The sequence below is a fragment of the Nycticebus coucang genome, chromosome 4 (assembly GCF_027406575.1).
Source record: "Nycticebus coucang isolate mNycCou1 chromosome 4, mNycCou1.pri, whole genome shotgun sequence".
NCBI lineage: Eukaryota > Metazoa > Chordata > Mammalia > Primates > Lorisidae > Nycticebus > Nycticebus coucang.
In genome coordinates, this window is record NC_069783.1 from 23767054 (window position 1) to 23794598 (window position 27545).

A 27545-nucleotide genomic window follows, 5' to 3' on the forward strand; every position below is an offset into this window, starting at 1 on the left:
CAGGAGCAAGATGAAAAGGCTGTGTACTATGTCTTCTACCCACCACTTTAAAATGAAATTCCCATTTTTTTTTTTTTTTTTAGGAGACAGAGTCTCATTTTGTTGCCCCTGGTAGAGTGCCATTGCATCATAGCTCACAGCAACCTCCAGCTCTTGGGCTTAGGCAATTCTCTTGCCTCAGCCTCCCAAGTAGCTGGGACTACAGGCGCTCACCACAGCGCTGGCTATTTTTTGTTGTAGTTTGGCCGGGGCCAGGTTTGAACCCACAACCCTCAGTATTTGGGGCCAGTGCCCTACTCACTGAGCCACAGGCGCTGCCCAAAATTCCTATTTCTTTTTTAAAAATTTAAAAGTCAATAGAAATTTATTTTGAAAATTTGGCAATTTTTTTTTTTTGAGACAACGTCTCACTATGTCGCCCTGGGTAGAGTGCTGTAGCGTCACAGCTCACAACAACCTCAAACTCCTGGGCTCAAGCGATTCTCCTACGTCAGTCTCCCAAGTAGCTAGGACTACAGGTGCCATCTACAACGTCTGGCCATTTTTTTTGGAGTTGTCGTTGTTTAGCAGGCCTGGGCCATGCTTAAACCTGCCAGCTCCAGTGCATGTGGCTGGTGCCCTACTCACTGAGCTATGGGCGCTGAGCCAACAATATCTCTTATGATATTTTATTTTACTATAGAGACTGGGGTTAACTATGTTACCCAGTCTAGTCTCAAACTCTTGGGCTCAAGTGATACCCCCACCTAAGGCTCCTGAGTACCTGGGACTATAGGCTTATGCCACCACACCTGGTAGACTTGCTATTTTTTGAAAAAGGCTTCAAAACAACTGCTTTAAAAAGTGAAAATTAGAATCGCTAAGCTCCAGTTTAACTTAACTGGCAAAACTATAATATTGATTAATGTATGAAAGAAATATAATCCATGTAATTTTAGTTAATCTTCCATGATTTAAGAGTATTAGTTCTCTGACAGTTCACAAAAATATGGCTAGGTGAATAAAATATAATTGGTTTACATATGGCTTCGGAAACATAAATTACAAAACCCCTTAACCCACAGAAAGGAAGCCATTACTATTTCAGCTGGTTCAACCACAGCCAAAGGAGCTACATAAAGAGCAGTAGCATCTTGTACTGGGCAGCAAATGGCATCAGCTGCCCTTTCAGGAAAAAAAGAACAGAAAGATTTGTTGGAATTCAACATTAGTAGACTGCCTTTCCTAGGTATGTCATGACAGCCAATATATTATTTACAGTTCCACATGTAACAACCCGGGAGTGAAGAGGGTACCCTTGAAGTCTGAACAATCGCTACATTAAGTGCTTGTAATGTAAAAGTAAAGAAGCTGTGAATGTGTATGGGCAAAGTCGAGGCTTCTGGCCAGCATTCAAGGGCAAACCTTGCTCCAATTGAGATGTCCTATCAACCTGACTTGAGGGGGAGCCCTCCGTTGGGGAAGGGGTGTTGCTGGCACCCCTCACAGTATACACAACAGGGAAGAAGGCTGCACTGGGTTAGATCATCCTTACAACATCAGTTCAGTGTCATGGACAGAATTCCCTTTCTCTACAGAGTTTTAACTGGAAGTTCAGATTCAAGTAATTTTTTCAAGTAATTTGTTGAAAGTGTTTTGTTGTAAGAGAAAATTAAAAGTAACATATTCCTTATAAGTGAGGATATGAATAAATGGTAAATTCCATACCCTGCTGGTAGGAGTATAAAGTGGTAAAGGCACCTCAGAGAGCAATTTAGTAATAGCCAGTCAACCTGAAAATGCACATCCTCTTGTCCCAGGCCTTCTACATCCTAGAAAAATGCTCCACACTGCACAGGACCTATACCACAGAATCCACTGAGGCTACATATGAAAAAGCAGAAAATGAGAAACAAGCAGAATGTTGATCAACAGGAGGATAAATAGGTGCAGTATATTCATGAATTCTATATGGTAGTGAAAATACCACATCAACATAGAGGTCATTTTAAAAACAATGCAGGTGTCAAAATGAAGCCGTAGTAGGGTACAAACATGATGATGTCATTTCGATGAAGTTTAACAGCATGAGACATAGCACTATCTATTGCTAATGGTCACAGACATGAGTAATAAAAAACACGAAAATGAGAATGAAAATACTAAACGCCAAATTGAAAATAGAGGTTTTCTCTGAGGATATTCCAGGAAAATGCCTTTGGAAGATATATAGGGGCTTCTAATTTTTCTGCAATGTTTTATTTCTTGGAAAAAAAAAAAAAAAGATCTGAAGTAAATCTAGCAAAATGGACAACTTAGACATTCCAGGGGAAGACAAATAAATACTTATTAAAGATTACTTATTTAATAAATACTTATTGAAGATTATATATCATTGAAAAAAGTCAAATACAGCAATAAAACATCTAAATAATATAACTTGATAAACAGGATTTTTTCCTTTGCATACTATTCTAGATAGTTACCTGTGTATAAATAAGAGAAATGATAAACACATACAAAATCAAATCTATTATTAGGAAAATGAGATTATACTATACACTCTGTATACTGCTATACAACTTGATTTTCTCGGTCAGTAATACATATTATGAACTTCCTTCCGGTCTGTACATATAGATCTCTTTCACTTACTATGACTACTGCAAAGAATTCCATGGTATGTACGTGCCATAATAAATTTAACCATTTTGCTACTGATGGATATTCTGGCCTTTTTCTTTTCTTTTTGACAATCACAAATAATACTTCTATGATATCCTCCTATCAAAATCCTACTATGTTTGGTACTAATGTCTTTATGGAAGAATTCTTATTTGAAAACTGTTGGGTCAAAGATTATATGCATTGTAAATTTTGTCCTCTAAATGCTTTATCAATTCACAGTCCTATCAAAAATCTTCGAGAGTCGGGCAGCGCCTGTGGCTCAAAGGGATAGGGCGCCGGTCCCATATGCCGGAGGTGGCGGGTTCAAACCCAGCCCCAGCCGAAACCCACCAAAAAAAAAGAGAGAAAAATCTTCGAGAGTCCTTTTCTCTATATCTTTGCCAAAAATCATCAATCTCCTACATTTTTTGCAAGTTAGGTGGGCATAAAATGAACATTTCCACTTTTATCATCAAAAGTAATTTAAAACTAGAACAAGTAGGAAATGCCAGCTTTCGTAACATTCTTTAATAAACATTGAAAATGTGTACCAGGTCACTGGGATATAAAGACTGCAGTAATAATATACTAAGAACTTATGATCTAATAGCATACACAGACAAATGAACAGATTATATAAGTGTGATTGTTAATAGTGTGATTAAGTGCTTTGAAAAAGGTCTTTAGTGGGTTATAGCAGATCATGAAGAGAGGCAACAATCAGCTTGGGGGGTCAGAAAAAGAAGCAATACCCGAGCTAATTCTTTTTTTTTAGAGACAGAGTCTCACTTTATCGCCCTCGGTAGAGTGCCACGGCCTCACACAGCTCACAGCAACCTCCAGCTCTTGGGCTTAGGTGATTCTCTTGCCTCAGCCTCCCGAGTAGCTGGGACTACAGGTACCCGCCACAACACCCGGCTATTTTTTTTTGTTGCAATTTGGCCGGGGCCAGGTTTGAACCCGCCACCCTCGGTATGTGGGGCCAGCACCCTACTCACTGAGCCACGGGTGCCACCCAGCCTGAGCTAATTCTTAAGGGAGATACAGAGGTTGACAAGGCAAAGTTGGGAGGGTGGGGAGGAAAAGAGATGAAGCCAACTAGAATAGCAAGTTTAACAACACAACACTAAGAAAACACGGTGTATCAGGCAACTGTAAGTAGTTCAATACTATCATAGTGCTGCCTGGGAGTGAAAGATATAAATAAAAGTCCCAGACCAAAGGCATAACTGTAAAAGCTTGCAAAACATTACTCTGTAAGATAAAGCTTGTTTTAGAAGTCGCTTCTGGTGTACAGTGAGCAGATAGTTCTGTGGCGCTCAAATGCAGTAATGGGTGGTTCCATGACAGAGCAGAACTAGGAAAGAGTGTGGCCAGTACACTTTAGGATTTGGCAAATGAAAGCTTTAGTTAGCTTAAAAAAACAAACAAAAAAAACAAAACAAAACAAAACAAAAAAAACGAGAAAGAGAAGAGTACATTATGGAAGTGCTATGGAAGTAGATTCACAGGCAGCCAGGGTCCAAAAAGGAAGGGCAGTGCTAGAGAGTGAGGTTTGGGAAACAAAGAGGGCCTGCCGTGTGCTTCTGTGCACAGCAGCACTTCCCTGCGCCTAGAACATAATAAACACCGAGTATGTCACTGAGTGAGCACGGGGACAGAAGGCTCTCTGCCTGGTTTAGACGGCTCATGGAGTGACTACATTTGGGCATACAGTATCTCCAAAACTGTCACAAATACTGCCACAGATCACGATAGGAACAGAGTCAGCAGTCGCTTGACATCATACATAGTACAGACACACCAATAGTCAGCGACAAAAGACTATCAGAACCATTATTCAGCTCTGCTCCAAGACTGTGTTTTCTAAACTTGTCTGAAGGTTAAAAGTTCCTGAAGCATTTGTTTAGAAAAACAAGACAAAGCAGTTACTTAGACCTACCAAGTTAATATGCTCAAGGTGAAGGCCTGGTACTTTGTGTATTCAACAAGCAGCTCAGATGATTTTTTTTTTTAAGGAAAATTTGGGAAGCTCTGCTTTCCAAAAAATTAGAAGTTCTTATCAATACAAAGAAGTAAAATAAAACAGAGAGGTATAACTATCAGAAAGCAATTCAGTTATTATTTCCTTTGGATTATATAATTATCAACCTAGAAGTCCAAGAAAATAAACTGAAAAACTATTAGAACCATGCACTAAAAGAAGAGCCAGTGAGAGCTGGGCACAGCAGCTCATACCCATAGTCCCTCCTACTTTGGAGGCTGAGGCAGGAGAATCACTGGAGCCAGGAGTTCAAATCCAACCTGGGCAAGATAGTAAGACCCCGTCTCTAAAAATTTAAATAAATTAAAAAAATTAGCCAGGTATTGTGGTGTATGCCTGTTGTACCAGCTACTTAGCTGAGGTGGGAGGATTGCTTGAGCCCAGGAGTCGGAGGTTGCAGTGACTTAAGATGGTGCCACCACACCCTAGCCTGGGCCACAGAGTGAGGCCCTATCTCTTAAAAAAAAAAATAAATAAAAACTGCATAAATTTATCAGTGTCAGGGGCAGTGGTAAAGGGGGAATCTAGAACTTGTAACTGTATGAAAATAACTAGACAGGTGCTGCAAGAGAAGACAAGACAACTCAGGAGGGAATGCTGGGAAACACAATCTCTGGTTTACCAAAGGTGATCAAAGATTTAATGAATAAATACCACATGAATATCTCATAATTGGACATTGTGTAGTCACTACATGGAAATGTGCAATATACAATGCCACATATTAAATAAAAGTACTTCAAGATCTTAAAAAGTACCAAGTATTTAGGCAATAATCATCGATTTATTTGAGTTAATGCAGAGACACAGAACACACAGAACCACACATGGGAGGAGGATCTGGGTGGCCTCTGTAAGAATTAAAAAAGACCTACAGCTGAAGAAAGGGTTGTGGACAAGCAGTGACCGCCAGTGTGAATCACTTATTCAAAAAACTGCTTGGTTTGGGGTAAGTCATACACTCTGCAATGGAAAAACCCCCGTCATCTCTTTAAGAACCATGAGGTTACAGTTGAAAAAAAAAATGCCTCATTGTCTTAAAAATGACACACCAATTCCTTCTCTGATAGTGCCCATCTTTTTAAAGAGCTGAGTTTGTTTTAAATGTTCTCATTTTGGGGTGGGGCCTGTGGCTCAGTGAGTAGGGCGCCGGCCCTATATACAAAGGGTGGCAGGTTCAAACCCAGCCCCAGCCGAACTGCAACAAAAAATAGCCGGGTGTTGTGGCGGGTGCCTGTAGTCCCAGCTGCTTGGGAGGCTGAAGCAGGAGAATCGTGGAAGCCCAAGAGCTGGAGGTTGCTGTGAATCCTGTGACGTCAGGGCACTCTACCGAGGGCGGTAAAGTGAGCCTCTGTCTCTACAAAAAAAAAAAAAAATGTTCTCATTTTAAACTCAGCACTTCTGCAGCTGTAAATGGGTTTAGGAATAAATAGTTCAGCCAAAACACCACAGTATAACTGGGCAATGTTCAGATGAGTGCAAAGAATAATATTTAAAACATTCCTAGCAACCTACTGACAATGCTAATAAATATTGTCAGGATACCCCACATTTGTTCCCTTCATCCTTCAGATGGCTCTAGAAAGTCCATAATTTCAAAGGGAGGCCTCTGGTCAACAAAGCTGTGAGTTTACCTCTAGGTCAGCTATTGGTCAGGAGAATTTCAGAGCACTTCTCCCCAGGCCTCCACGCCAACGTCAACAGAAGCAGAAAGAGGAGCCTGGAGCCCTGCCTGCTCCTGGTGCCAACACCCTGCTCCCAGCTCACACAGCTGCAGTGCCAGGATCTGCCTCGGAGGCTACCCGGGGCTAATTCCAGCACAACCCACATTAGGTCAGGTCATGCTCGTTTCACAAAAAATCCAAGGCTCGCTACAGTCTCCCACATGACCCCGTCCCCGACTAATCCTCACCTCTCGCTGTTTCACTTCACAGTACACCTTCAGCAAAATCCCTGCTTCGCCATCAATCCCTTCTCTGAATGTTACTTTCACCTGGTTCTAGGAGGAAACCTGGCTTTCCCAGAAGGCTTGGCTTTTGCTGCAGCCATTTCAGGTGGTAGATGCTTTCTTTCTCACAACCTGCAAACAGTTGGGTCTCCTCACTACCACTGAGATCATTTTCCCGTTTCCTTAAAACACCAATTTTGAATGTCATGTCATGAGACCAAAACTCTATTACCCTTCCTTAGTGGAGGCCGACAGTACTTGTGTTGTAATTCTTGCTGACTTCAACAGCCACAGAGTTGATCTTTCTAACACTGTAGTGGGTTGAATAGCAGCCGCCAAAAAGATATGCCCAGCTCCTAATCTCTGGAACCTGTAATTATTACCTTCTATGGCAAAAGAGTAAGTATTACCTTCTATGCCCGAATATGTGATTAAGTTGGGATCTTGAGAGGAAGCATTTACCCTGGATTACCTGAGTGGACCCCAAATGCAATCCCACGTATATCCTGTAAGACAGACACCAGAAGAGAAGAGGTAGAAGAGGAGGAGGCAGCGACTAGAGCGACAGAGCCACAAATTAAGGATGCCAGCGGCCACCAAAAGCTGGAAGAGGTTAACAACAGTGTGATGGCTGATTTTATGGCAATCTGACTAGGCTACAGGATGCTCAGATACTTGGTCAAGCATTATTCTGGGTGTTACTTGAAGGTGTTTTGATTAGTTTAACATTCAAATTTGTAGACAGTAAAACAGATTGCCCTCTCTAATGTGAATGTGCCTCAGCCAATCATTAGAAGATCTGAGTACAAAAAAAATAAAATAAAATAAATAAATAAATAAAAGGCTGACCCTTCCCCAATTAAGAGAGAATTCCTCCTTCCTGCCTGCCTTCAAACTAGGACACTGGCTTTTTCCTGCCTTTGGGCTCAGATGGAAAATCAGCTCTTCCGGGTGGCGCCTGTGGCTCAGTCGGTAAGGCGCCAGCCCCATATACCGAGGGTGGCGGGTTCAAACCCGGCCCTGGGGGGGCGCCTGTGGCTCAAGGAGTAGGGCGCCGGTCCCATATGCCAGAGGTGGCGGGTTCAAACCCAGCCCCAGCCAAAAACCACAAAAACAAAACAAAAAAAAAAAAAAAAAAAAAAAACCCGGCCCCGGCCAAACTGCAACCAAAAAATAGCCGGGCGTTGTAGCGGGTGCCTGTAGTCCCAGCTGCTCGGGAGGCTGAGGCAAGAGAATCGCTTAAGCCTAGGAGTTGGAGGTTGCTGTGAGCTGGTGTGAGGCCACGGCACTCTACCGAGGGCCATAAAGTGAGACTCTGTCTCTACAAAAAAAAAAAAAAAAAAAGAAAATCAGCTCTTCCTGGGTCTTGAGCCTCCAGGACTTCAGTTCAAAACTACCCCACCAGTTCTCCTGGTTCTTCAGTTTTGGGACCAGAACTGGATCAATGGCTACATCAATAACTGTCCTGGGTCTCCAACTTGCCAGCTTACCCTGCAGACTTTGGGATTTGTCTTCTTCCATAATTGTGTGAGCCAGTTTCTCATAATAAATCATACACACCCTTTCTCTGGAGAGCACTCACACAAATGGATTCCTTCCTAGAGCTTTCCAAGGAAGTGTGGCTCTACTGACACTTTGATTTCAAACTTGTGGTGTCCAGAACTGTGAAAAGACTAAATTACTGTTGGTTTAGGCCACCAGGTTGATGTTAATTATCACAGCAGCCCTAGGAAAGTATTATATGTCTTTTCCAAATGCTTCTCCTTCAATAATAGTCCCTCAACTCCATGTCAGCTGCCACTTGCAGTCACCTCACAGGACACTTGATTGCTAGTTACTGCACAATATCTAAAAGCTCAGTTTCAGGCACACACTCTCTTATCCACTTCTATCTCTTCAGCACACTCCTTCTAGTCCCCTATCTCTCTCTGGGCCTCATTTCTCTCTTGCACAACCCACAAGCCATGTTCATTATTGTATTTTCTTTGCATACTCTCTAACCTTCCTGCCATTTCTCTTGCTTCATCATATTCTTCTGTCAAAACCTCGATTCTATCCATTCTGTGTTTCTACCCACACACCACACGGTGGGAATAAAATTAACTATGCTGACTGGTCTGACTTTGAATTTACAACCACCAACCTCAAGTTAGTCATTCCAATGTCAGCCTTTTCAACTTCCCCAAAAAGGCTTTCCCTAGCCATCCAATTTTCTTTAAAAAAATAACTTTATTATAGAGATAAAATTCACATGCCATAAAATTTACCCACTGTACAATTCAGTGGTTTTTAGTATACTCAAAGAGTTATACAACTATAACCAATACCTAATTTCAGCACATTTTCATCACCTTAAAAAGAAATGTAACGCTCATTAGCAGTCACTTCCCATTCCTCCCTCTCCTCAGCCTCCAGCAACCGTTAATCTCCCTTCTGTGCACCTGACTGCTCTGTTCTGTCCAGATGCACTCACCTGTTCCGGACATCTCACATAAATGCAATCACATGATATGTTACTTTTATTTATTTATTATTTTTTTACTTAGTATATTAATGTTTTCAAGGTTCATCTATGTTTTCTCCCCAGCCCCTGATTTTTTCACCTAGTATAAAGTTTTCAAGGTTCATTCATGTTTTCGTAGGTATCAGCACTTCATTTCTTTTGATTGTCTAATGATACTCCATTGTATCGATGAGTCACAATTTGCCTTGTCATCAGCTGATGGACATTTGGGCTATTTCCACTTTTTACCTATTTCGAATCATGTTATGAATAACTGTTATGCTATGAATATTCATATACACGTTTTTGCAGTCATATACTTTCGATTCAAAGAATTACTGGATCGCGTGGTAAGTCTATGTTTAACATTCTGATAACCTGCAAAACAGTTTTCCAATGGGACTATAACATTTTATATTCCAACTAGCAATGTATAAGAGTTCCAATGTCTCCACACCCTGTCAACACTTGTTATTATCGGTCTTTTTAATTTAGCCATCTTAATGAATGTGAAATGGCTTCTCATTGTATTTTTGATTTGCATTTCCCTAATGACTAATTTTGATGAGCATCTTTCTTCATGTGCATATTGGCCATCTGTGTATCTTCTCTGGAGAAATGTTTATTCAGATCCTTTGCCTATTTTTCCCCCAAGTTAATTTACATTTTTTTTTTTTTTTTGAGACAGAGTTTCACTTTGTGGCCCTCGGTATAGTGCCGTGGCATTACAGCTCACAGCAACCTCCAACCCCTGGGCTTAGGCGATTCTCTTGCCTCAGCCTCCCGAGTAGCTGGGACTACAGGCGCCCGCCACAATGCCCGGCTATTTTTTGTTGCAGTTTGGCCAGGGTCTGGTTCAAACCTGCCACCCCTGGTATATGGGGCCGGCGCCCTACCCACTGAGCCACAGGCGCTGCCTGTTAATTTACATTTTTATTATAGTAAAAACACATAACAATTTAAGATATTGCTTGAGAAATTTAATATCTTAAATTTCTACTCAGTCATCTTTCTGCCCTGTCATCACATTTTACATCACTACATGTTTAAGTGTACAGCGCAGTAGTGTCAAATAGATTCACACTATTATGAGATAAATCTCCAGAAACTTTTCATCATTTAAATCTAAAACTATACCCACTAAATAACAATTCTCTTTTTCCTCCTCCCCACAATCTCTAGTAATCACCATTCTACTTTTCCCTTTGTCCATTTTAAAAGTGGGTTATTTGGGAGATTTTTGTGATGCTACTGAGTTTCAAGAGTTCTTTTTTTTTTTAAGAGTTCTTTATAATTCTGGATATAAATTCCTTATAAGATATAATTTGCAAATGTGCAAATATTTTCTCTTATTCGGTGGGTTGTCTTTTCACTTTCTTTCTTTTTTCTTTTTTTGGAGACAGGGTCGCACTTTGTCATTCTGAATAGAGTGCTGTCGCATCATAGCTCACAGCAACCTCAAACTCTTGGGCTCAAGCAATTTTCTTGTGGTCTCAAAACTGTAAGCTCAGGCAATCTACCCACCTCGGCCTCCTAGAATGCTAGGATTACAGGCATGAGCCAAAGCACCTGACCTTGTCTTTTCACTTTCTTGATGGTATCCTTTGAGGCACCAAAGTTTTAATTTCATTAAAGGTCTAATTTATCCATTTTTCTTTTGTTGCTTGTGCTTTTGGTATCATATTTAAGAAGGCATTAACTCAAGACTTATACCTGTGTTTTCTTCTAAGAGTTTTATAGTTTTAGCTCTTACATTTAGGAGTTTATAATCCATTTTGAGTTAATGTTTTATGGTACATAGTGGGGTCCAAATTCATTATATAATCCTTTTTATATGCTGCTGAATTTGGATTGCTAACATTTTGTTGAAGATTTTTGCATCTATATTCATAAGAGATGTTGGCCTGTGCTTTCTTTTCCTTTGATAGCCTTGTTTTGTTTTTTGTTGGTATCAGGGCAACAACTCTAGTCTGACAGAATTAAGTTGGAAAGTGTTCTGTTCTATTTTGGAAAATTTGTGAAGGATCAGCATTAATTATTTTATTTTATTTTTATTGTTGAGACAAAGCCTCAAGCTATCACCCTGGGTACAGTGCCCCAAGGCATCACAGCTCACAGCAACCTCCAACTCCTGGGTTTAAGCAATTGCTTGCCTCAGCCTCCCAAGTAGCTGGGACCTCAGGCGCCCACCACAACACCTGGCTAATTTTTTTTTGTTGTAGTTGTCATTGTTGTTGGGTAGGCCTGGGCTGGATTTGAACCCACCAGCTCTGGTATACGTGGCTGGTGCCGTAGCTGCTTGAGCTAGAGGCACCAAGCCAGCATTAATTCTTTAAATATTTAGTAGAATTCACCCGTAAAGTCGTCTAGGCCTGGACTTTTCTCTGTGGGAAGATTTTTTATTATTAATGCAATTTCTTTACTTGTTATAGATCTATTCAGATTTTCTATTTCCTCTTGAGTCAGTTCAGTAGTTTGCTGATGACTATATCTTAAGTAGCTACTCAGTCATCTTTCTGCCTTGTCATTACATTTTACTTCACTATGTAGAATTTGCCATTACTAGAGAATCTTCTTTGTTCATTTATTTTAGAGATTTTGCCTTTTATATTTTGTATCCATCTGTCTCCTTTATCATATAAAGCCCCATGAATACACAGCCTTTTTCTAGTTTGTTACAGGTAACCCCAGCACCTAGGACAGTGCCTGCTATATAGCAGGTGCATAATAAGAATTAGTGGAATAAACATATTAACAAGTGATTAAACTCAGCTACAGAAAGTTTAGGGAGTCCTTTCTGATAGTTGTTATTTTCTCTCTGTAGTATAAAGGAGAGCATCTACTCACAGAGAGGAGTGGAGGTACACTATTTAAAACAATGGGGACTACCATTCCAGATCACAGAAAATATTCTTTTAATAGATGAAATAACTGAATAAGTTACGAGGTCTGATAATGAAGTACGCAAACTTGCCACCATGAGCTTACACTGCTAGCACTGTACAAACAACTCAGTAAGGTTTCGTAACCTTAGGATATCAGTGTCTCATACTTGTGTTCCTATTGACTTGTGGCAGTATCTTGCTGAATGGTGCTCATTATTGTTATTATGCGTTTTACGTGCCACCACAAAAATGTAGGGGATTGAATTAGAGCAATGAACAAACATTAAATTTCTTGTTATACTTGGCAAGAGTAGAAGTAAGATTAGGGACACGTTAGTCCAAGCTTATAGGGACAATGCTATGAAGAAAACAGCAGCATACAAATGGCGTAAATGATCTTCTGAGAGGAGAGAAAGCATCACTGATGAAGAGAGGTCAAGGCCACCAGTAAGAAGCAAAACTGATGAAAACATTGTAAAAATTCATTAAATTATGTGTTAAAATCATCAACTGACTGAGAAGCATAGAAGACCAAGAAAACATTGATAGTGAAACACTCAAGAAAATCTTAACTGAAAATCTTAGCCAACAACTCATGGCTCTTGCACCATGACAATGCACCAGCTCACGTGGCACTGTCTATGAGGGAGTTTTTAACCTCATGATATTGGAATACCCTCTCTACTCACCCGTTCTGGCCCCCAGTGACGTTTTTCTTCACCCAAAGATAAAGGAAATATTGAAAGGAAGACATTTTGAGGATATTCAGGACATCAAGAGTAATACAATGACATTGCTGATGGTCATCCAGAAAAGAGTTCCCAAATTGCTTAGAAGAGTAGACTAGGCACTGGCATTGGTGCACTGCTTCCCAAGGGGAGAACTTTAGAAAGGACTGTAGTGATATTCAGCAATGAGGTATGGAGCACTTTTCTGAGGATGAGTTTGTGAATTTAATTGTCATACCTCTTATTTTTGTCATTCAGACTATATATGTATATACGTATGTGTCAGTAAGGTAAGAGAGACATGCATGTTTACTTGAATTAGCTATTACCTGATTTCTTTTTGTATGAATTCCAAGAATCAAGCAATAAAATGGTTTGATTATAAAAACAAGAAGAACAGGAAAACAAGGTGACCAGAGAAATTTCACAGGAAATTTCTAAAGGCCAGTCTGAAAGGAGTGACTAGAAATGTATGGTAATAGGACTCTGCCCTATTGTATGGCTTCCCTTCGTAAGTACTTAGGGAAAGCAGATAGACTAGTTCATTCATGAATTGGTTGACAGATGAATTTTAGAAAGTCATAGTACAAGGCAGTTTATGATGCAGCTGTGATGGGATCTTAGGTGTGTTGCCAAAATTTTTAAAGACGATTAAATAAATTGTTTTTTTAAAGTACTTCAAACCATGGTAAGTATATTCTTTTTGTTACTCCTTTTTTTTTTTGGCCGGGGCTGGGTTTGAACCCGCCACCTCTGGCATATGGGACTGGCGCCCTACTCCTTGAGCCACAGGCACCACCCATTTGTTACTCTTTTTTTGATCAACATAATTTAGGTGCACCACAAAAGTCGAACTATAGGTTCACGTGCGCTGTGAAATAAGAAAGGTTGAAAAATACTGTGATAGAAGAATGAATACCCATATCTAAAATGGGTGAGAAGCAAAAAGAAGAGAGGACTGAAGGGAGAAAGTAAACAGGTCCAATGGATTAGAGATTGGAATATTAAAGGATGACCTTGGTAAGATTAGTTAAATAACTCAGCTATAATGACACCAGGTTGTCAGCAGAGAATAAAATGTCAAATCAGTGATTCTGGAAGTAAAGCAGCTAAAGGTGAAAATGTGGGAACAGATATTTGAGGTTCAGTAAAGACGGTCATCACAAGATCTCCCACAGAAGTCAAGAAACTGTAGTCAGGACATTAAAGCATTCAGTTATACAGACACTGAAATTGCCATGAGGTGACCCCAAATCCGTCCAATCCATGGAGTGACCTGCATGACGATTAAGTCAGGAAATAGTTTCAGTTAGAAAAGGAGAACAGCAGAACTAAAATGGCTTGAGCCTCTAAAACCTATCTTACATGCTTTTTTTTTTTAACTAAGAGATACAAGGTGTTATGGTTTAAAGGTGGCAAGCCGGAAAGCAAAGAGAAAAATAATCATGTTGACTAGTGTAGGCAGAATTCTAATTTGACCCTCAACAAACCTCATCCTTGTATTTATATAATTTCCTCCTTCTTGAGTGTGGGTGGAACCTGTGAATATGATAAGCTACCACTCCTTTGATGATGCTACACGATAAAGCAAATAGGAGATTGACCCGGGTGGGCCTACTCCAATCAAGTGAGTCCTTTAAAAGCAGCATCTTCGGGGCTGGCTGCAGAGGAAGTCAGAGAGATACATTCCAGCTGGCCTAGAAGAAAGGAAACACCCATGCTGTAAACTGCCTACGGGGGCCACATGGCAAGGAACTGCAGACAGCCTCTGGGAGCTGAGCTCCTCCTCAGCTGGCAGCCAGCAGGAGAATGGAGCCCTCGGCACCACAGCTGCAGTGAAACAAATTCTGCCCACAGCCAGTGAGTTGGCAAGAGGACCTCCAAGCCCCAGGTGGTAACTGCAGCCTCAGCTGACACCTTTGATTTCATCTTAGCAAAACCTGGACTTCTAGCCTAAACAAACTCAGATGATAGTTTCCATTGTTTTAAGCTGCAAAACTTGGAATTTGTTATGCAGCAAAAGAAAATAGTGAGTGCAAGGCCTAGTTTACCCAAAATAATTCCAGTTTATGCATGTTATCCCTCATAATGATTATAGTAGTGCCCCTCTCACTCTCAAGTGGGTCCAGTTTAGATGATAAATTTTAGGATTAACCTAACCAAAATTCTAACTCCCAAATACACACAAGAATGTGAGGGAACAGGGCAGCCACATTTTCATGGAAACAAGTGGAGAGGCCGCTGGACGTGGGGGCCCCTGCTGAGCAAGGAGCAGAAGCACTAGAGGGACTCAAGTTGTGGGGCCTACAAGAAGGCCTGGGCAAGGTCGCGAGAGGCGTGGACCATGATGGAAATGCTGGGTCACACAAGACAGGGAAGGCAGGGTAGCCCACTTGATGATGGTGACTGATAAAACAGAGGCCACAGTTATAGTAGGCACGGCATGGGGGTTTCCTTGAGGAAAAGTGGGCCACTAGACTAAAGGTCTTGGTTTTGTAGATTTTGTTTCTAATTTCTTCATGAGTAGGTGTTATCTCCTGCTTGCCACGGTGGGGATAATGTCTTACACTTTTTAAAAAATAAGGCTCCGTCTAGTTTTGTACTTTGTACAAAGTATGTGTCCAATTATTTAAAGCTGGACAGAAGCGTGCCCAGTAAGCATACACACAGTTTCCCTACAAATACACGTGAAATTATCTTTTAGAATTCAAGGGATATGAGGAGAGGGACATTAGTTACATGAAAAGTAAATGCAGAACTTCCATAGTTGACACTGCCCTACACTGACCACTTCTGTAAGTTGACCTAATTTTCACACACTGAACTTGTGCCACACATATTTATCAGTACAGCAGGCCTAGCTCCTTATGTTGAGCAGTTTGGTACAGTCCCTTGGGTGGTCAACTTACAGAAGTTCTACTGTATTGCTTCCGACAAAGGTAAATCAACAATCCCAACTGTTCTAAGGCTGCAACAACATAATTTGCACTGACTCCTTAAAGCAGTGGTTCTCAACCTTCCTAATGCCTCGATGTATTTTCATTGTTACAAAGATGTGACCCACAGGTTGAGAACCGCTGCCTTAAAGTAAATGGCTTAATTTTGCTATCACTAACACACAAACAATTATACTGGACATACATGAGTTATCCATTAACATTAAAGTAAAGCAGTATTTGTTTAACAGAGATTATTAAATGAATCCAAAATAATTCCTTGTCTGTAGTAAATTTTGAAGAATAAGATAAGTAACTTCGTTTGGAGGTAAACTCTGCCATCTGCTGGGAAGAAAGGTGAAGTTTTTGTACCATCAACAAGTCAATTACCTGTTACATAATTCAATTACCTCCACTGTACTAACACAGTGTAAGTGGTGCAAGTGTATGTGTGTAAACAAACCCTCACACACATACCAAGTCTTCCTGCTATGGAGTAGCTAAGTGGAAATTAGTCAGATTTCATCTTGGCAAAATGAAGACAGAGTAAGCAGAGATCTGAATGGAAGACATAGGAAGACCGAATGAGAAGTAGGCTTGTTTCCAGACCTCCAGTTTCAGTTTGGGAAGATGAAAAAGTTCTGGAGATGGATCGCGGTGATGGTTACACAACAGTATGAGTGCACTTAATGTCAATGAACTGTACACCTAAAAATGGTTACAGGGTACATTTAATATTACATGTATTTTACCACAATTAACACAAGCATGGAAAGAAGACAGGGAGGCAAGGAGGGAGCTTGGTTAGTAAACTGAATCAAAAAAGCATGTACACCCAGACCAAGAAAAGTGAAGGCGAGGGTTAAAGATCATCTAACAGTGATTTACGAAAAACAAAAACAACTATATCCAAAATAGTTTACTAAAAAAAAAAAACCCTCCAAATTGGAATCATTTAAATACGATAATAAAAATTTTAGCAAATATTATACCTAGTTATTTTAATAAAATGCTCATTTTAAAAGAGCATTTTATTTAGCGGAAAGCCATGATAATCACTATGGCCAAATTAACCACTTAGATGGGAATCTTTGTTCAGATTACAAGGCTTTTCCTACATAGGGTAGACTTGTGTTCTCTGAACAGATACTGCGCAATGGATCACTGCAACAAGACTCCCTTATGGGGCTCCCTTGCAGTATGACCTTCCCTTGACCTCCTGGCATCATGAGGCCAAGTCTATCCTTCCCTCATGATGTCTGGGCTGGCCTCGGCAACTCCTCCTAACTCACAGAGCACACAGCAGTGAGGAGCACACCTTCCACACCAAGTAAGCAAGAGCAATGCCTGGAGGCTCTGCCCCCCTCTCCTGAACCACTGCTCGCTGGACGCCTCCCTAGGGAGGCTCTTTCTTCAAATAGGGACCAAGGAGCACAAGCCACACCCAGAGGCCTCATGCAGGGTGCTCTAGCCGGCCATCCCAGCTGATTCCAGCCTGCAGTCATCCCAGGGCAGTCAGCAACACAGGAGTGAAGAACACGCTTGGCATTCAAGTCACCCCCCACAGACTTCACCCCAGTATTTCAGGCATCTAAGTGAAGGACACACATAGCATGGAGCAGACACGAGCCAATCCGTGGGTCCCATCCAAATCCCAGACGCCAAGTCCCTGGGTGTAATCAGATGACTGGTGTTTTATAGTCATTAACTTTTGGAATGGCTTGTTATGCAGCAAGAGTCACTGAAACACTACGGGTATCACTAGTCTTGATAGCAGGGTTACTCAAATACAGGGTGGACATAGAGTTCATGTGCAATTTAAAATAGTTTAACATAGTAAATCACACATGAACTTCAGGGACACCCTGTATATGCCAGGTATCTCAAAGAAGACGACTAATATATCCTGGCACACTTGAACACAAAAATTAATTACTGTCCACTCCTTCAATTCCAGGTTTTTATTCCCAAGGGAACTCTCTGCCCCTCAGCTGCTCTTCTCCTATCACACTAGTAGGTTTTAGACAAGAAACCGAACATACTTTACTTAGCCGTATCCTCTCCCTTTTTCTAAGTATCTGAAGACCACATGTTCTCGTCGGGCCCCCAGACTGGTAACGTTCAGGATCTGCTCCCTGCTGGAAAGACTGGCAGAGGGTAGGGGTACATTTGACTCAGTACGTTATTTGGCAAGTACGTTATTTCCTCATAATTAAAGCTACTTTTTCAAATAGACAGCCATCTGCCCAACTCTTGGCTACAAATCCTGGGAGGAAAGTGAAGTGGATTAACAGGTCCTCTAGAAGCCCAATGGGAACCACTATTAGAAATAGTGTTAGATACTGGGCATTTACCCAGAAGGAAAAAAATCCTTTAATCATAAGGACACTTGTACTAGACTGCCTATTGCAGCTCAATTTACAATCGCCAAAATGTGGAAACAGCCTAAATGCCCACCAACCCAGAAATGGATTAACAAGCTGTGGTATATGTGCACCATGGAATACTATTCAGCCATTAAAAAAAATGGAGACTTTACAGCCTTCGTATTAACCTGGATGGACGTGGAACACATTATTCTTATCACAATAAGGGAGAGGAAATAGTACTATGTACTCAATTTTGATATGAGGACAATTAATGACACAGTGGGGATGGGGAAAGGGGAGAGCAGAGAGAGAAAGAAGGAAGGAGGGGTGGGGAAAGGAAGAGCAGAGAAAGGAAAGCAGCGAGGGGGTGGGGCCTTGGTGTGTGCCACAACTTTTGGGGACAAAACCCGATTGTAAGAGGGACTTTACCTAACATATGCAATCAGTGTAACCTGGTTTCCTGTACCCTCAATGAATCCCCAACAATAAAAAAAAAAAGAAAGAAAGAAATAGTGTAGATACTCATGGTAAGAGGTATCTACATCAGCTGTCTCCATCTCTCCCACTTTTGCTCTTGAAATCATCATCACCAGATTTTTGTCCCCAACACTCCACAGACTCTGCTCTTCTCCAGATGACCTCATGCTGTCAAAGGTCAGTCCTCAGAGTTGTGGATAGTCATGGACACAGCCTATCACTAACTCCTCCTCAAAACACCTCCTTTCTTGTTTTCCAGAACCACCGTCTCCTGGTCTTCCTCCTCCTCACTGGATGCAGGATCTTCCTCTTTTTTTTTTTTTTTTGTAAAGACAGAGTCTCACATACCACCCTCAGGTAGAGTGCCGTGGCATCACACAGCTCATAGCAACCTCTAACTCTTGGGCTTACGCGATTCTCTTGCCTCAGCCTCCCGAGTAGCTGGGACTACAGGCGCCCGCCACAACGCCCGGCTATTTTTTTGTTGCAATTTGGCCGGGGCTGGGTTTGAACCTGCCACCCTCGGCATATGGGGCCGGCGCCCTACTCACTGAGCCACAGGCGCCGCCCAGGATCTTCCTCTTGCCCCAAATCCCTTAATACTGGAGAACCCCAGGGGCTATCTTATTCCTCTTCTCTACCTTCATTCATTCTCTTAGTGGTATCATCAGTCTCGCGGCTTTAAATATGTACCAATGACTCCCAAATTTATATTTCTCTCAGAATTCTCTTAAACTCTATACAATGGTCTCCTTAACAACTGCATATGGATTATCTTAAATAAGCAACTTAAATTCAGCAAGTCCAAAAGTGGACCTTCGAACATCTTACTATGCTCCATCCAGACTCTTCTCAGCTGATGGCAATTCCATCCTTCTAGTTGCTCAGGACAAAATATTAGTCTCCCTTGACACTTCTCTACTCTCTCAAGCCACATCCAACCACATCCTAATTCAGCCCTTTCTACAACCTCTACTGTCACTATCCTACCACCTGCTACCATATCTTGCCTTAATTCTTTCAATAATCTCCCCGAAATGGCCTGTTTCTTTTTTTCTTATTGTTTACCCTTTACATGGCATCCAGATTGATCATTTTAAAACATAAATCAAATTCTTCTATTCAAAACTCTATAAAGCCTCCTCACTTCACTGAGAGTAAAAGTTCTTTCAATGGTCAACAGGCCTGTGCTAATGTTTTAACCTCCCATCCTCTAATCCTCCCCCTGCTCATTTCATTCAGTTCTGGCCACACTGAACTTAACAGGTGCACTCCTCCCTAGCTCTAAACACTGAATGCTACTCTGGTCCTCTCCAGATGTCTGTTGGCAAACTGCTGAGTCTTTGTTCAAATCTCACTTTCTCAACAAGGCCTACATGACCTCTGTATCAATCTCCAATCTCTCCACCTCTGTACTTCTGACTTTTCCTCATGGTAAGAGTCCAGTGTGGACTGGCAGAGGCCTGTGCTCCTCCAGGCAGGTATCTGGTCTCCTTCAACCTAAGGGCCCCTACCACAGTTGCCTCCTTTGGAGCCCCTTCCATTTGTCAGCAGTGGGCGGGTGAAGATGGAGAGGCACACCTGTTCTAAACTGCCTTGACTGAGAAGGTTGTCTGTCTGTCTATCTATCACAATCCCTCCCCCTTATAACCAGATGGGACCATATGACTAGTTCTCACCAATGGAATTTATTTACAAAAAGGAAAACATGAAAACACCTCCCATCACCAGACACCTTTTTGCTCCCTTTTTCTATATACAGAACTCAGGTCCTCCCACCACACCACATACTCTGGGAGAGAAAATTTGAGGGCCAGTTCAGCCAGTGCATCTGCCGCACCCTCGGCATCAAGCCGCGGTGAGGTGGCGCTGTCCGCATTATAAAATGCGTGAGTAGGTGGTATGTGCTCCCCGGAGCGAAACCCCCAGCACCCCTGGTTTGCGACAGCAGCGCATAAGTTGCCTAGCATGCCTTTGTTTGAACGTAATGACTCACGAGGTGCGGCATAAAAGCCTAAAAAACCTTTACTCTGAAACCTGTCTATTCAGTTGAATGCCTGATTGTTTTGAGAAACTAAGAATAAACATAATGACTTACTGATCCACAATTAAACACAGCAAGAATGGCTGTGCTGAACTCAGTGGCTCCAAGAGAGCCTGCACAACAGCACGTCCCTACCATAAATGTCAGTGACTTGAGACAATGCAGGCACAGCAAACAAGATGTTCCAACATGACATACACTATCACCTCCTGCAGTAAAACTTTACTTAGAAAAACATCTTACTTCACTAATTAGTAAAACTTTACTTAGAAAAACATCTTACTTCACTAATTTTCATATGTAATACAAATCAATAGAGTAGTTTAATGTTTAACAAACAATTAATTATAAATCAAAGTATAGTTACTAATAAGAGTAAAAATATATAGAAAATATATATAGAAGTAGTCAAGCATTATACGTAAAAGAATATGTTCAGCTATTTTTAAAAGAAATTATAAGAAACTGAGAACAATTACAGAGCTAAGAGAAGTCACAAGCCTTGACATTCCTAGATAAGGGGAAGTAACCAGATGTTACTGATAAAACCACCTCCCTAGAGCAAAAACCTTGAAAACATGTAATGCATGATAAACCGCATATGCAGACACAAAGATAATTTGTAAGCATAAGCAAAATAACGATTACATTGTTTGAACCCTGGAAAGAAAATGTATAAATACCAACTTCTGAACTCAATAAAATTTACAGCTGCTTTCTTCATCACTCGTGGTGTGTGGCAGTTTGTCATTTCATCCTGCGTCGACCTTTTCAACCAACCTGTACCGTTCACCCTGAGCACCCTCGGACTGAGGCCCATCGACCGGCGGTCCGCGACATGCATCCAGGTTCTCTGACCATGGCCTGGCCTTCTTAGTGAGGCTCACGTTACTGCAATCTATGGACTGAAACAGCAATTACCTGCACTCTCCTTTCCCACCCCCAATACACAATGGTGGGACAGGAGCAGGAGGCTCTTCCGCACTGACACCCTCCTTGGCCAAGTAGCCCTGAGGGGCTGTACAGTCTTCACAACCCACCAACTGACCCTGCCAGATCAAGTTCTGGGGGTTTTTTTGTTTTTCGTTTTCAAAGTTTAATTCAATTTTATTTTCCATTTTTAGTATTTTTCAAATTACACAACAAAAAGTCTGCCAGAGTATCCATATATCTTCATTTTAGAACCTAGAACATTGGGTTCTTCTTAAAAAATTGTATCTAAATTTTATTTTATTTATTAAATATTTATTTATTTAGAGACCGAGTCTCATTACGTCGCCCTCAGTAGAGTGCTGTGGCATCACAGCTCACAGCAACCGCAAACTCTTGGGCTTAAGCGATTCTCTTGCCTCAGCCTCCCAAGTAGCTGGGACTATAGGCACCCGCCACGCCTGGCTAGTTTTTTGTTGCAATTGTCATTGTTGTTTAGCTGGCTGCTGGGTTCAAAGCTGCCAGCCTTGGTGCATATGGCCAGCGCCATAACACTGTGCTATGGGTGCAGAGCCTAAATTTTTATTTTAAAAAGACATAGTGGTAGTCCTTACAGATTAATGCTATTATAAATTAAATTCTACTTTTTTTATTTCAGAAAATTATAGGGTATACATGTTTTTGTTCCATAATTTGCTTTTGTACATTTTAAGTCAAAGTTGTAAGTGTGCTCTTCTTTTTAACAGTAGTTTTACAGATCAAATAGTTAAGAGCTTGTTTAGTCCAGGCTCGTGGTTTCTTTGCCAATATAATTCCCTCAGAAACTTAGGCGGCCTTTGATCTATTTGTTTCCAGTAAGCTCCATGTGCCAGTAACTACACACAAAGTTCTTTCCTAGACGTAATCCCCAAGGCTGGTATGTTTCTTTGCCTCTATGCTTCTTGCTTTCAATTAACAGAAGCCACCTGGAAGCCACATGAAACAACAAAGTCAGTGGCTCCCAACTCTGACAGTACAACAGAATCACTTGGGGAACTTTTCTAAAAACTGTTATGTCCAGGTTTCATGTATCTCAGACATAGAAATCAGAAGCTCCATAGGTGGAACCACCATGATTCTGACAAGCAGCCGAGATTAAGAGCCCACACCCTCCCTCTGAACTGCGCCATGGGACTGAAGGTTCAGTAGGCCTGTGTTGCTTAAAGCCCTTCTCAGTTCTTTTTTCCGTTTACTGCCCCAAGTGTCAGAACTTTCTCTGTTCCCTTTCATATACAGCTGGTAACCTAGCCAATTCGTTCTAAGCTCATCTCTTTCTTATATCCCCTTCCCATTAGCAGTCTCACAGTTTGATCCTTTCCAGTGGAATTTGTCACAGGACAAATTTGCCAAATTGGTTACCACTACACAGCATGGGTTTCTGTCTTTCCTTCTCTAAAATCATTTCCTCAATAGTGTGCCACTGACTGCTAAGCTGATGCCACAAATATTAAGGTTTTTTAATTTTGTTTTGTTTTTGCAGTTTTTGGCCAGGGCTGAGTTTGAACCCGCCACCTCCGGTATATGGGGCCGGCGCCCTATTCCTTTGAGCCACAGGCACCGCCCAATGTTAAGGTTTTAATAGAGCTCTAGTTCTAGAACTAAAACTTCCATGACTTAACACAAAGTTTTCATTATGCCCTGCGGGATGGCAAATATTCTTCTCCATTCAAGGACTCACTTTGCTTTCATTGTGTGGTTTTACCCTTCACTGTGTCCTAACAGCATTCTCTCCTCTAAGGGAGAGCACAGAGGTGGAGAAGGCATCTTGTTGTTATCGGCCTTGTTCTGAGAAGACACCTATCATTCTGTTCACATTCCACTGGCAGGAACCACTCACAGGGTCCTGCTTAGCTACCTGCAGGCTGAAAAATGTAGTCTAGGTGTGTGCCCAGAAGGAAAAGGAAAACAGTGAAACTGACAAGCCCTGACAGCCTCTTTCAGCTCCACAAGAACAAGAATCTTCGGCTGCTTTGTTCATAGATGTATTTCCAAGTGCCTTTCAGGACCCAGAACTTAGTTGGTGCCTAAAAAGTATCTTTTGAATGAACAAATGAATGGATAGGATGAACATAGACAGGGTACCATATGGCACTATTTTTTATAATAAAAGCAAACTAAATGGACAAAGAACTAAAAAAGATAATGAATTATACTGCGTACTTAAGATAAAATTTCAGAAACTTTTGGATAAATCAAAATAAACATCCAGGTACTAAACAATCACATATCAAATACAAATTCACGTACAAACTGGTTAAATACACACTAAATTCATCTGTTGTGATCATACAGAAACATTCATTCAAAATATTAATACAAACACATGGATAACTGTCAAAGAAATTACTATTAAACTAGTTACCCATCCTTTTGTTAGCTGAAAATCTCTTTATCCAGCCTCAAAATTCTCCCATATCTTCCTTAAAGAGCCAAGGGCACTGCACATACAGAATCTTAATTTTGAAAACAAGTTACATGTCGACACACACACTATTGAAAGGTCTCACCTGTATGTATCTACACCCCTCAAAATTTGGAACTCATACATTTGATACATGATGATAATTTTTTTTTAACCTTTTTTTTTGTTTTTTAAGAGGCAGAGTCTCACTTTGGTGCCCTCAGTAGAGTGCCGTGGCATCACAGCTCACAGCAACCTCCAAATCCTGGGCTTAGGCGATTCTCTTGCCTCAGCCTCCTGAGTAGCTGGGACCACAGGCACCCACCACAACACCTGGCTATTTTTTGTTGCAGTTTGGCTGGGGCCCGGTTTGAACCTGCCACTTTCAGTATATGGAGCAGGCACCCTACTCACTGAGCCAAAGGCACCGCCCAATTTTTTTAATATTTTAATGTCACTTTAACACAAATAAGGGAATAAAAGACAAAGCTGAAATAAAAATGACAACAAATGGGATCAGACCTACATCACAGGAATGTATGAATTCATTTGTGATTTATGTATGTCATAACATACTTTTCTGCATGTGTGTTGTAATAATGAAAAAATTCAACAGTGTATATGAAAAAGTGCTTTACAGCAGTATTCAGTCATTTATCTTTCAATAAAAATAAAATCCCCATTTTTAAAGGGTTATAAATTAGACAAACAATTCCAAATTAGGAAGAAGTTGCTCCTCATTCTCCTAACATCAAATCTAAAATGAGAATTTTCAGTAGAAACATACCAGTGAGTCTAATCATCATGAAAGGTAAAGAAGCAAAACCTATCTCAGTGTAAGAGATAGACTCCAAACAAACAACAATGGACGAAACACTAACAGATCAATGAATACAGCAGGGTACTTACCCTGTAAGAAAGGGAAAAGTAATAATCTGAAAATCAGTAAACTCTCTTTCTTCAATGAAAAAGAGAAGAAATTATTGGGTTTTACTTTTTAAGATTTAAAAAACGGTTCTTCAACCAAAAAATATATAGCTCTAATAGGTTATCAGAGATGTAGGAAATAAGTGTACACATGGGTTAAAGTTTGTTTCGTGATTTTTGAATTAATTCCTAATATGAACTTATTTGCCTTTTATTGGTTGAGTTTTAAGAAAACTAAAGGAGAAATAAAAATTGGTTATTAAAGGTAATACTTGTGAAAAACAATAGGACAAGGAAACCTAACAATTTACATTCTGAATTATACTTTTTTTTTTTAATTGCAGTTTGGCCGGGGCCAGTTTCGAACCCGCCACCCCCAGTACATGCGGCCGACGCCCTACTCACTGAGCCACAGGCGCCACCCCCTGAATTATACTTTTGACCCTAGATAACCAACCAACCAACAAAACTAGAGGGAAGGTTTTAAAACATAGGCTAACACAACTTTTTGGAAAGAAAATTATGGCATTTAAAAAATCCTGGCAATAAATTGAGAGAAGGGAAGAAAAATAATTGATGATGAGCATACTGCATGATTTACAAATACCAGAGAAGGCAAACACACCAAACAGGGGAAGAATATAATATTTTCTCCAACTTTAGAGAAGGCAAAAATTTAACTCCTTTTTTTCATGTAGTTTTCTTTGCAACATTTAAACACTAAAAATGTGAGGAAATTTTGTTTGCAAAAGAACTTTGAATCTTACTTAAAGTTCAAAAGAGTAAGCACATGGAGAAATCCCTCTTGTATAATTTTAAAATAAGCAGTAACTTAAAGCATTGCAATATTCCATTTTACAGTATAAAAGGGACTATTTTGAATATCTTCATCTTCTAGAATTTTTTAATATTCTGCTTTATTAAAATCAAGCTAGAAGCATATTTTTTGCAACCCCAGCATAAATGTTAGCATCACGATTTTATTACACCACATCCTTATTTGGTAGGCATCCATCAGGAAACTGGCCTACGAGCTGCTACTGATGAAACAGAGTAAGAGTCAGGGATGCAGAGGAAAACACAAAGCAGTTACCCAAGAGGAATGCTCCTTCATCTGGTGCTGGTTGCTGTGAGGGCCACTGGCATGGCCACGCCAAAAGCAATTCTGGCAGAGCTGATAGTTGTGGCACTGCTGGCATCGGTACCGGAAACCCATCATACTCTCACACCGGCAATAGGAGCACTCCACAGGATGGAAGACTTGTGGACCGAGACAAAGGGGGAAAAAAGGAGAGAGGAGGAGGGATGGACAAGGAAAAAGAAAGAATTTTCATTTGGATAATAAAGTCAATACAAAAGAAAACTAGATACAAAAGGAAAGGGTGGAAACAAAATTAGAACTGAAAAATGTAAATTGTTCATCTAACTAGCCATTTACTATAGTGAGTAAAAGGAAAAGCTTTAATAAATCAGAAAAAAAATTTCGACATAGACTATTACATTCCAATCTATTTAAATCATTCCAGTATGCTATCATGCAATACACAACCATATGTGATAGATGGTTATTTGTACCTTTAAATATTGGTACATAATTGCTTCCTCTGGCAATTTTATTCTGAACACAAGAAATGGAAGTCAATAGAAAAGATACACTCTTTAAACCTTCAGTGAACAACTCTTTCTAGTATGATGTATAATACATAATACCCATCTCATTTCAAGAATAATGATTTTTAGTCCTGCTCCCCCAAATGTATATTAATTAGGGAACCAATACTCAAAAACAAATTGACATTAGGTAAGAAAAATAATATAACAAGATCACAAAGGACTAGAAGTAAAATCAGGAATAAAAAATCCGAAGTACATTACGTACCCTAAAAAATTCAAGCTATTTGTGCTCCAGATTAAAACTCTACAGTATAGTATAGTCCTCTACAAAAGAGGACTCCAAGTCAATCTAGAGCAGCGTTTTTCACCCTTTTTTACCTCACGGTACTCTTGATCCTACAGTTACACTTCCGTGGCACACTTAAATTATGTGATTAAAAAAAAAGAGTAAAAAAAGAATATACTTACTATGCTTTGAACTGCTTTCAAAAATAATTAATGACTTTAAAAGTTTTCACAGCACACGGCACATCAGTGTGATGTGCTGCACACCAATTGAAAATCACTGATCTAGAGCAAACATCAATGAGCGAACATCAATGCCGTCAACATCACTGCAGCCAAAATGTATAACTCTAAGTAATTTGGGTTAATATTAAATGACATACATAAATCTAAATATTAAATTATCAAATATGGTATAATTTTGGTTGAGTGTGAATATCAATGTGATTTTCTTTTATTCTCCTTTGAACAAGTCAGGAGCCAGGGCTTAGAGGTAGGGCTTAGTCAGTGGAATGTGTGACCAAGAAGAAAAGCTGAGAGGTTAATCCTTTCTTCATAATAACAGGTCATCATATATAATGAACTTTCTTCATTATACTAAGAAAGATAAAAACTGTTCAGGTGCTAGTAAAAGTATGATTTTAACAGCGTGCATCATGGAGTAGTTCCCTTCTTGTATCCCATAGACTTGGGTTAGGAAACCAACATACAAAGCACAACTTCGGCTTAAGCTGATAAACATTATTCCTTATGAATAGTAACTTCAAAA

The 27545-nt window shown here is 40.4% G+C and overlaps 1 protein-coding gene across 16 annotated transcripts in view; it reads right to left on the minus strand.

Annotated features, from left to right (window-relative positions):
• The window catches only part of DTNB (dystrobrevin beta), a 278523-nt gene that overhangs the window by 155358 nt on the left and 95620 nt on the right, over positions 1-27545 (minus strand). For 15 of the 16 annotated variants that reach the window (XM_053587758.1, XM_053587753.1, XM_053587759.1 and 12 more), the window contains one exon: positions 25971-26137. In XM_053587758.1, coding sequence (XP_053443733.1) covers positions 25971-26137 — 167 coding nt within the window. Of the gene's footprint in view, positions 1-5438; positions 6048-25970; positions 26138-27545 lie in introns of those variants that run through there. The other variant, XM_053587760.1, reaches the window with a different exon arrangement.